At 39.5% G+C, this 11,605-nt stretch overlaps 1 protein-coding gene across 1 annotated transcript in view; it reads right to left on the bottom strand.

The window, feature by feature from the left end:
* Positions 1 to 3,054: 3,054 nt before the first annotated feature.
* The window catches only part of LOC121195732 (WD repeat-containing protein 7), an 85,975-nt gene continuing 77,424 nt past the window's right edge, over positions 3,055 to 11,605 (bottom strand). Inside the window, 2 exon segments of the mRNA XM_041059383.1 lie at positions 3,055 to 7,004; positions 8,517 to 8,621. Of these exon segments, the coding sequence (XP_040915317.1) occupies positions 6,801 to 7,004; positions 8,517 to 8,621 (309 nt within the window). The 3' untranslated portion in view covers positions 3,055 to 6,800.

The following is an 11,605-nucleotide window of genomic DNA, read 5'->3' as shown; positions in this document are numbered from 1 at the left end:
AATGACAGTTTAGTAAGAACAGAGGCGTAAAACCAAAGAACTATATCAGTGTGTTTTCAGGTCCTCTGGACTAACTTGGGCCTTTAAGCCTTAGAGAACTGAATGTGGATCTAGACTTACTACATTAAATAACATGAAGACCTAATGGGAGTTAACTTGGAACAATCAACACTGGAGGCATAAACACACCCCTGACTTTTTTCAGTCCTTCCCAAACTTTAACCAGTTGCTGTGACAGTGAACCCACCACCATGAAAACATTACTAATGTTATGTTAAACCAGCGTGGTGGTCCTTTATATTAAAGGTTTACTTAAAGTCAAAGTTTGAAACTTCTCAAACAGCGGAGGTGGTGCGGCTCTATATCTGGGTCGTCTCAAACTCTTTGGTCCCTACAAAACATTTTCTGATGAAATATTTTCTGTGTTTATCCCCTAAAACTTTCTCTCATCCAGCTGTGAGATCGTATCGATTATAAACAAGCGCAGATCTTTTGATAATCTTTTTATCTTGAGGAAAAAAAAACCACACACACTCGCAGCTGAAATGCAGGAACTTTTGGGAACATCAATAATGGATAAATTCACAAACTGGAACAACATGACTTTCTGATCTCGACAAAACTTTCACCAGAGCAGCTTAAACAAACAGCAGTTTGAGAAAAACACCTGAGCTTAAATAAATAAATAAATAAATAAACGAGTGAGGGGAGAAAAAGTAAGACATTAAAAGCTGGAAAGTCACTTCCTTCAATCATTGTTGTTTAAATGGGAAAACTTACAGACACGGAGAAGACCAAATTCAGAAAAGATTCTTTGAGAAGGAAGGAGGCAAGTGGGGGAAGGGAGGGGGAGGAAGAAGGAAGAAACAGATGAAGAAGGGAGAGGTAAGAGGGCAGAGAAAGAAAGGGGGAAAGAGAGAAAATGTTGGAATAGAGGGAGTACAGTAGTAAAGGAGAGAGAGAGAGAGAGAGAGAGAGAGAGAGATTGGTTGGCTGCCTCGCTCTGTTGATCAATAAGAAAACCTGAGACCAAAGAGACTGAACCTCCTGCTGCTTTTTAGACTTTTCTTTAGTCCACGAGGACCTCTGAAGGAGGTACACAACAACAACAACAGCAACAGCAAGAAAAGAAAGAATAGAGACCAAGTACAACTTAATAAAGAGGAAAATTCTGAATAAAAATACAGAAGGGCAGAGAAGCTCACTCTGGCAAATGTTCAGTTGTTACTTGTGTTTGAACTAATCTATGAACTCTCCATAAAATCATAAACAAAAAGTCACAAAATCAGTCTTAGCCTGTGCTTAATGCTGAGGGTTACTGTGAACCTTACCATGTTTGCAGATCCATGTCCTTGAGTCTGAGGTTAAAGTGAGTCTTCACCATCATCAGCAGCCGCTCGTGTTCAGTTAAAAACCCAAAGGCTGTAAAGAGATTTAAAAAAAGAAAGAAAGAAAGAATTTTAGAACCAATGCTACATTTAGCAGCAGGAGCTCTGCAGACAACAGAGTGGATCCAAGACATATTATAGTCATTATGGTTCCAGGTGGATTCTGGTGGTTCGGTCTAATTTAAAAGTCCAGCAGCAGCAGACTCTCATGTTCCACCTGAAGGCATCAAAAGTAAAAGCACAAACTGGTCCTGGAGCTCATTTTCAAACTTTTCAAAGCTCTGCAGGTTGTTTCCCGGGTTCTGAGTGAAGGAATTTAAAGTCGGAGGTGAGAAGAGCTGTGACTGCAGATTCTACCTCCTGATCAATGCCATCAATACCTGATGGTGTTCATACTGAGGACTGATTAATGGAGCTGCTGGAGGGTCAAAGGCCAAAGCCACCTGAAGGTTTGCTCTTTTACGAGATTCAGTGCATTAACTTTGTGGAAGGACAGTTTTAAATCAGTGGAGTAACTGATAGAAGCAGTGACTATTTTAGGTGAAATCAATTGAGACAATAAACAACAATTCTGGTTATTTGTTAAAAGTTTGAACCTTCTCTGACCATAACCAAGGTTTTTTTTTTCCTAAACTTACTAAAGAAAACTTCGTGCTGTTTTAATTTGTGTCATTATCAGAACACAGATGTTTAAAACTCTGAAAGAAGAACAGGAAGGAAGAGAAACTGGAAGAGAAAAGTTTGAGGATCTTTCCTTCTGTGTTTAATTACAGTTTCTGCTGCTTCGCTCTCAATATTTCATACTCAAGTTAAAAGGGAATTACTGAGCACAGAGTTAACTTAACACGCACAAGTACAACTTTAATCACTACTCACCTCTGAATTATGAAGAAACTTCACGTTTCATGTTTTTTTTAAAATTGAATGAGATGAAAAACACACGAAGCTCAGCTCGAACATCAGACGGATGGAAACGGGAACTGTCAGAAAGTTAAAGAGATGAGAGATTAAAGGAAGCGATTGATCCATTTCTCCATCATCAGAGACTCCTTCAAACAGGTCGGAGAGAGAGAGAGAGAGTTTAATTAGACAGAAACATAGAGGAACAAACGTCTGATCTATTTTAGGAGATGTTTGAAGAATTAAAGCATGTTGCATGTTATGTTTGAATTTTTAACTCTTATGATCAGTTATGATCCCTGTGATCCTGTTTTCATTCAATTAAACCCCATGTTTGATTCTATTTCTGGTTTCTATTATACCATTGCAATGTATTTACATTCAATAATTATCTCTCTGCTGGATCCAAACTGCTTTCACATGCATGAGAGATACACAGGAAACCATTCATGTGTGTAATCACATTACATCGTGTTTAAATAGCTCACTGATATCAGCCACACTGTTTACAGTCCACTCTCCTGCAGCTGTATCAGAGCTGAATTAAGTTACTGCTAATGCAAAGCCAACATTTCCTCCTGCCACTCGACGCCGAGAGCATCAAACTGCCCAACCGCAAGGCTGCTTTTATTGTGAAGCTGGCACAGGAAATGCAACGAACCGTCGTCAGGGTTAGTGCTGAGTGACCCTGATCAGCAGAAACAAAAGAACAGTAACAGAGAACAGCAAACTTAAGTCTAAAGAATATGGTGTTGGACACCTTCTGTCTAATTTTCATCTTTATTGGACACAAAGTCAACAACAACAACAACAACACATTTTCACACGTTGTTTATATGATGCACTGTAGATTCAACCTGCTCTGTGTTACATCAAGGAAAGCTTGTATACATGCACTACATCATACACTCACGCACACTCACACACATACACACACACCCTTAAATATCTAGACTGAGTTTACTGCACTTAATAAATATATAATCACATCAGAACAAAATTAAGAAGAAAAAAAATGCTGATTATATTTAGTGTGATATTCAGAAATGAAATGAAAGTAAGCAGACACGTTTTAAAACAAGCTGGCCATCAAACAACATATAGGCTGAAAACAGGGAAATCCTGTGTTGCAGCTGAAGAAGCTGCTCCACATGTTCAACCTCACAGGAGACAGGAAAAGGAAGAAGGAGAAAACAGGAGGATGGGACCTAAAAATGAGCTAAAATGTAAAAAATGTTTCTGTCAACTAGTCACAGAGCTTCGTCAGAGTGATTCTGTACAAAACCGAGAAGATCCGTTTTCTGAATGTATCAAATGTTGAAAACCTGCAGTACTCTGAGACATTTTCAGTAACTGCAACACATGTTGTTTGTGTTGTACTCGAAGAAAAACCACAAGGTTCTTTCAGACATTTCGGTTCACTACCTTCACCAAAGAACCTTCCTTTTCTGGGTGGTTGACCTGATCTTCCTCGCTTGTTACTTACTCTTCAGCTCTTCCTCTCTGCCTTCTTTATTTTTCTCACCTTTCCTCCCCCGAGAGGCTGCCAAAAACATATTTTCTCAAACTGTTAAGAGTGCTGGAGAAAACGTAAAATCAAGATCTCAAAGCTGTCTGGACCAGGCGGTCCAAAGCTGGCTGGACTTGAAGAAGTGTGTGTGTGTGTGTGTGTGTGTGTTAGTGTGTGACAAGCTGCTGGATTTTTTTTTTTTTTTCCAGAGTGGAAGAACTTGTGAAAAGCTTTGACACACTCGGGTTTACAGGTGTGTAACGGTGTTAGAAGCTTTCTGACAGCACTAATGAAACTGACAGGAGATGGAGGGAGGAGAGGAGGGAGGACAGAGGAGGGGAGGGAAGGAGAAGGAAGAGAGGAAAAGACAGGAGCAAAGCAAGTGTTCAAACATATGCCAGCTGCTTCCGAGAGTCACAAAAAGTCAAAATAAAAACATTTAGACGCAGTGTGATACTGACAGAAAGCTGTCACTTTATAAATATCGTATCTGTATGTACACTCCTATATATTTCTCTCTCTGCATAAAACTCTGAGCACTAAAAGAACTTTTTAAAGCAAGAAGGTCCTGACTGACTGTCCAGGTATAATGTGCAAAAACATGTCTTCAACCATAAGATGAGAAGACTAAGTTGCTGTTAGGTTTCTCTTTAAACAGCTGTTACAGATGTTAGCATTTCTCATAAGAAGTGATGGGTATGGTTAGCTCCAGGCTAACCAGATACTTCATGCCTTGTTGTATTCACTGCTATTAACAAGGGATGTTAATATAGCATTTAAGAGAAGAGTTGCAGTTTTCTTTCATGATGCACCGAGAAAAATAAATATTCAACTGTGAAATGACGTAAAACACCTACAGATGAAAATGGAACACCATGAAATTTTGAATTTTCTCTTGCTTTTCCATTTGTTCAGGTATTTTTAACATCATAAGAAGATATTGCCATTTTTTGGCCTTTCAAGTATTGTTAAATAAACTGAGCCACTTAATTTACCTTGTTAAAAACAAAGGAAAACGCTCTAACTATTTTGTAAGTAACTTTTAAAGAAATTCAAACTCAAATGTCAAAATATCATTTTTTAAAATTGACTTAGATGAAAAGTTTGCTTATCTGAAGAACTAGTCAGTGCCAGGCAGACAGTTACGTTAGCCACAATAAATACACACAACAAGATCGACACTCACTGTACAAGGTTGACACTAGGCTACACAACACAGCAGTTCTGATGATATATATATATATATATATATACTGTATATGTACACATTTATATCTAGAGATACTCTCCTAAAAGTCAGATGTGAGCAGGATGAATGACAAGAGGAAAGCAGAAAGATAAAGAGCAGCCTTCACATCTATCAGTCTAATATTAACCATCATCATCTGCAAAGAAACACAATCTCCCAGAAAACAGAAGTGAGGGGTAAAACGAGGCAAGGAAACGGGCTGTTTTCCTTCAAACAGACAAACCTTCAGGAAAGTGTCTACATCCCGAAAGAGACAGAAAGAACTCAGGGAAATGTCCTGGCATCCTCGTGAGACGAAAATCAAGACAAAAAGTGGACAAAATGTGGACACAAGGAATTGTGGAAACTGTTACTGAATAAAACAGGGAGGCCAAGGACAGCAAGCTGAATGAGATCGACATAATGAGGGACAAAACTATCAGAGTCAACAGAGTTCAGATCAGAGTTGTGCAGACGTGCATTGTGAGGACAAATGACCAAATTCATGATGGACAATTATCAAAGTGTCTTATGCACCTTTCTTACCAAATAGTTCCAGGTACAAAGGGGCCACTTATCTAATTTAAAGTCCCTTGTTTGCATTTCTGATGCATCTGAAGATGTAACATTGATTCTAGTGGCCACTGCTCTGTTAGTTTGTGTCCTTTGGTGTCTTTTTATAGATACGGGGTGAGCACCGCTGCACCTCCAGCAACTAAAGGTTTACTGCAATCATGCTTTTAGGATGAACAATCTGAAGTGAGAATGTGTGTTTAACGGTGAAAATACACTTGGGTGTAGACACATACACACACATTTCTGCATGAAGCTCAGAGAGGATGGAAAAGCTTCCAAGGTGTCACAAAAGTAAAAGCAAGCACCGAAGCACTTACACACACACATACACACACAAACACACACACACACACACAAATGTGAAAAGTGTGTTCTTGTCTTACAAAGGTCGAAGCAAAAGCTTCAAGAGGGCAGTGGAAAATTTCTTTTAAACTTTCTCAACAATCTACGAGAAATGATGCAGTCCAGCAGTGAAAACTAAAGATTTTCCTTTTAGGTTGTTTTGTAAAAAGCAGAAAATGGGGGAAAAAAAGATGGCAAAGATCAATTCATTTTGAGTCCCTATGTTAAATCCATGTTCCTGTGAGTGTTTCTTCAAAGTAAATCCACAAATACTTGCAATAAGTTTCAAAACATTTAATAATAATAAGATTCTCTTATTGAGCACTGAAATAAACTTAAAAACTAACGCCAAATGGCTGTGAGTCAAAGGCCGACTTTAAACAGCAGCAATCGGGACCCAAACTGGCTGTGGCAAGAACGCCAACAACATCTGTGACATGAGACAATAACAGCAAATAAATAGGAATGACGAGAAGGTGTGAATGACTAAAAACACATTGATGCAGTTTAAAATGTAAACAAGCCTCCTGTGATGGCCTTTAAATACATTAGAGCGAGTTCACTCACAATTATCACTACAGGGGATAAAGTCATCCAGTCCTAACCTGGACCCGAGCAGGGTTTTTACCTTTCTGCTCAAACTGCAGTTTGAATACTACTTTGAATACCATCAGCTTAGCTTGTTTTACACTCTTTTGACTGACTGATGCAGCAGCTCAGGATTTGGGAGCTAAAACTACAGAAACCAATGACTGAATCTATGCTGCGGCCAAAAAAATAAAAAAACTAAAACCTAAAAAGGTGCAGGTTTGTCAGATACAAGAAGGGGGGGCTCAGCTGGAGATACAGATCTGGTTTAGACCATGAAGCGGTGCTCCTTGCCGTCATGGGCCATCAGGATGACGTTGCGGTTGGAGGTCCAGATGAGGCGGGCGAGCTTCAGGTGATTCTGGGAGCCCGGGGATGCCGGCTGCACTGGAGGAACCTGATAGGTTTTAATGCAGCGGAGCTGAGGGGCCGAGTTCAGCATCCCGATGCTGCCCAGCAGACTGGTGTTCATCTGAGGAGGACAAACAAACGTATTTATCTTATCAATCAATCATTAATCAGTCAATAATCAATGTTTCTTCTGGTAAAACTGTTAATTATTTAGCTTGTAAAAAGTAAAAAAAATACTGACCAGGTCCAACAGAAGTCACCAGACTTCAAAACGATGTCTTCAAACTTTATAAAGAGCAGCGAATTCTCACACTGGACAAACTGGAGCCAGCGTATATTTTACCATATTAACTTTTACCGTATTCAGAGGCTTCAGTGAAACAACTAATGATGCTAAAGTCAGGAGGAAGCTGTAGATTTGTAGAAACCTGACAAAACATTCAGCGGTTTAAAGGCTCCAGTTCTATCTGGTTTTAATATAATATGAATACATAAAATGATAAAGGATAATAAGCTTGGCACTTTTATATTTTAGATTTACAATCACTCAACATTTAAGTTGCAGCGCATGAGTTAAGGGGGCTAAACCAGGGCATGCACTTCAGTTTTGGCCCTTGGCTCCCTTGCAAGTTAATCCACACAACACTCAGTGTCGAATAAACCCGATATCAGTGTCTGTTCTGCAGTACATCAGGCCCCTGAGATAATAATAAGATTTCAGTGATGTAAATATAAACAAATTCAATTAATTCCAAGTGAGCCAGTGGTATTATTATCTTTTATTCTAGTACGTTCAGGCTGGATTATTGCAGGAATCACAGGTGAAACTTTCCTGCACCTCCATGTTTCTGCCTGCCTCACCTTCACAAGTCTTTTGGTAGTTAGATTGGATTCTATACAAACGGTCAATACTTGTGGTGAAAAAATAGTTAATGAACATTTTGGTAAGAAGATCACAAGTTCCTGCTGAACCCTCTGAGGAAGTGCTCAGTTTAACCCGTGAGGCTTCTGTCGCTGCGTCCCGTAAAGAAGGCAGAGCCTGAAACTGGACACAGCTACTGCCTGAGTGTGTGTGTGTGTGTAGGAAAAACACAGTGAATAGAAACTCTATCATTTCCTGAGACGACACTGCCCCTCCCTCTCTCTCTCTCTCTCTCACACACACACACACACACACACACCGACAGAGCGTCTGCCAGCTCATTACCACAGCAGCCGTCTTGCCGGCGCGCTAGCATCGGTTTATGCTTACAGTAATGCCATTAGTGTGTGTGTGTGTGTGTGTGTGTGTGTGTGTGTGTGTGTGTGTGTGTGTGTGTGTATGTGTGTGTGCGTGTGTGTGTGCGTGTCTGCAGACAGTCGTGTCAGAGGTCGTAAAGACCTTTCATTCAAAATAACAGTTCTGGGAAGAAGATCAGAAGTACGTGTCTGTCTGTATGTGTGTATTATTCATGTGTGTGATCAGTCGCATTACTTTGTGTTATTATTTATTTTGATGTTGTTCCTATTTCATTTCATTTATTAAAAACAAATTATTACAAATATGCAGATAAATGAGAATTATACCAAATATATTTAAAAAATACATAAAAGTGTAAGAAACTCCATATGTATCTGTGTTTGTGTCACTTACCTGCCAGAAGGAGATGTGGCTATCAACGTTGGAGTATGTCGCTAGGTAACGGCCATCGGGGGCGAAGGACACCGCTGTGATTGGACCCTTATGACCATGGATGTTCTGCAGAGATGGACATGACGGACAATTTTAAAAAGTGAAACCAAACTTTAAAAGCAAATGAGAGCTGGAACAGTTCTCCTTGATTTTACAGACACAGTTTGTCATTAAAATAGACTCCAAGTTCCCTGCTTCCAAAGAGTGATGTGATGTAAACCTGTAAATAATTAAATCATTTCAAAAGTAACAATAAATAAAATGTAAAAAAAAAAAACTGTGAGGTGCTGTGAGGACATTTTGATGTTGAGAGGACACAGGTATGGATGCAAACACATGATCATGAGGACTGAGGATCTTTTCCACGATGCAAACGACTCATGGATTTCTGAGGTGACTGAAAGGCCTGATGGGAAATACGCTGCAGTGCATGTTGAGATAAAGTAGATGGACGGACAGTCAAAAATTCCCCTGTGAGACCTGAGCTTCATCAGTGTGTCTTATCACACTCTGGCTACAAGTCACATCCAAACATCACAGTGAAAATGATAATTCTCATCACTGCTCTAATGTAAAACTCTAAATCTCTACGGGGATATTATACAAACGATAAAGTAGTGCTACTGAGTATCTTTTTTTTTTTTTTCGTTTCAGTATAATGAAATGAGACCCTGGAGACAGAGGAATTGGATTTGAATTGGATTGTATTTTAGAGGTGATCTGAAAATTTACAGAGTTTGTTAAACTGCGATGAGGATTTTCAGTCTTGTTACCGCTGGCTTTGCTAATTCTGCGGCTGGTCCTTGAGAATTACCCACAATCCCTTTTGGTGATGGATCCCAAACTCCTGCCATAGCTCGAGGTTCAAACCCAGAGTTCAATAAATTCTCTTTTGTGATGAAGACAAGACGAAGAACAAATTTTGGTCCTTGTTGAAATTTCATCAAGACCTTTCAGAAAAAACTCGTTTTGCCCACGACGCCGCCCAGATTTTCCTCGACCGTAAGTGTTTGGTTTGGACGAGATAATTCCATCAGATGAGGGGCAGCTTCTGGTCCAACAGATGCTGCCATCCGCCTCCAGAACTCAGGGGACAAAATAAAGCGGCATGTGTAACGCAATAAACTGTCCCACCAGATGCAGGGTGTGTAACGCAATAAATGCCCTCCTCGAAATCCCCACCCCGCCTCTGCCTGCGACTGGGATTACAAACTCTCACCTCCAGATGAGATTAAGACGCGTCGCCTCAGGCGCCCAGACCCTGAAATAATAACCCGTCCGTGGCGATTAAAGCAGAAAAAAAATAATAACGCAATGAAATCAAAATCTCATCTTTTTAATTCGCTCTCTCTCTCCTCCTTTTGGGGGAAATCCTATTAGATTCCAGCAGTGTTGGCTTAGAAAAAATATTTCTTCCCAGCCCTCCGTCCTGTCTGCCTCTCTTCATCTCTCTCTCACCTCCTAATGAATGCCTTCAATTCTTTTTCTTTCACCTCCTTTCCATCTTTCATCTCCATCAAGTCTCCTCTATTATTTTCTCTTTGGCGAGATCCCAAATCACATTTCCCATCACCACTGCTAAAGGTAAAATGATCAAAAGGCAGAAAGAGTGGACACAGTCTGTCTGCAAACATTCATCAGCTCAGACCAAAGAATATCTGAGAGCATTAACATCCAGTTGTTAAAATCTGGATCACTGAAGTCTTTAAATACCTGGGGAATGGACCGACTCGCTCTTCCACCTGAGCGACAACTACCAGACTGATCTACAAGTGATGACTGACTCTCTGACTCTGAAAACTTCTGACTTTGCTTTTTGAAAACTTTTTCTTTTTTGTGTCCCGTAGCAGAGGATTCACAACGTTCAAGCAAACAGCTGCTTCAGGTCTAAGACTCAATCTGAAATACAGCCTTCATTTTTGTTAAAATCATTTAATAATCCTTAGGAATGCTAAGGAAACTTGAGCAACAACAATCTCACATTACACACAGACACACAACCCCCCCAGCTCTAACTCACAAATGAGAAGAGGCCAATCAGAGCTCCTTGTGCTGCTCTGTGGGTTGGATTTCATTTGATATTCAGGTAAGTATGTGATCAGGAAATGGAAACTGTAAATGTTAAATCAAGATATGCACTAACCTAAGTAAATAATTTAAAAATAAACCCTATAATTCAGTTTTTAGATTTAACTACTAATTCATAAAAGACAGAATCAGGAGAAACAATAATGAAAACATAATGAGTTTATTAATCTATCGTTAAATGCAAATTAATTTGTAATATCTTTATTAAATTAATTTACTCACTGATTATAATTCATTTATATTAAAATAAAAAAGGTGGGTTATGTGTAAAAGTCCCAGGCTCCGAACAATGCCTCCACTTACACTGAAATATAAGACCAATTTTACACTTGACAGGAACATGAAAACTATCGTCCAATCAGAGTGCAGGTCTGCAAGAACAACATGCCGAGAGCACAATATAACTGAATTACGGCATTTAGCCATTTTTACAGTGCTCTAGATTATGAAGGAGAAAAACCAGGATGCAGAGGAGAACTGTTTAATGTGTATCAAATATTGATGCTTCTATATATATTATGATCAGGGTCTGTCTGTGTGTGTGTGTGTGTCTGTGTGTGTGTCTGTGTGTGTGTGTCTGTGTGTGTGTGTGTCATGGTGGACTGCCTACCAAATCAATCAGCCTATCAGAGAGCAGTGAAGCACACTGAAACCATTTACAGCACGCTGTACTTCAATACACCTGATGCCTGGGGACCCAACTCGTGTGTGTGTGTGTGTGTGTGTGTGTGTCATACAGAAGGCTCATCCCTATTCATTTCCATCCCCCATGACACCTCTTAAGCCCCACCTCCTCTGTAAATAAGCATTATGTTAACCAGTAGAAAGTTCTTGTTTGTTTGTTAGTATTTTTTTTTTTTTTTAATTTATCTGCATCCACCATAAAGGACTGCTACAACTGAGGCAAACATTTAATTTTAAAATCAGCAAACCTTACATCACATATTTAAATATTTAACATT

The sequence above is a fragment of the Toxotes jaculatrix genome, chromosome 16 (genome assembly GCF_017976425.1).
Source record: "Toxotes jaculatrix isolate fToxJac2 chromosome 16, fToxJac2.pri, whole genome shotgun sequence".
Classification (NCBI taxonomy): domain Eukaryota; kingdom Metazoa; phylum Chordata; class Actinopteri; family Toxotidae; genus Toxotes; species Toxotes jaculatrix.
The sequence above is the reverse complement of the archived record's forward strand: the minus strand, read 5'-3'. Positions and strand labels throughout refer to the sequence as shown.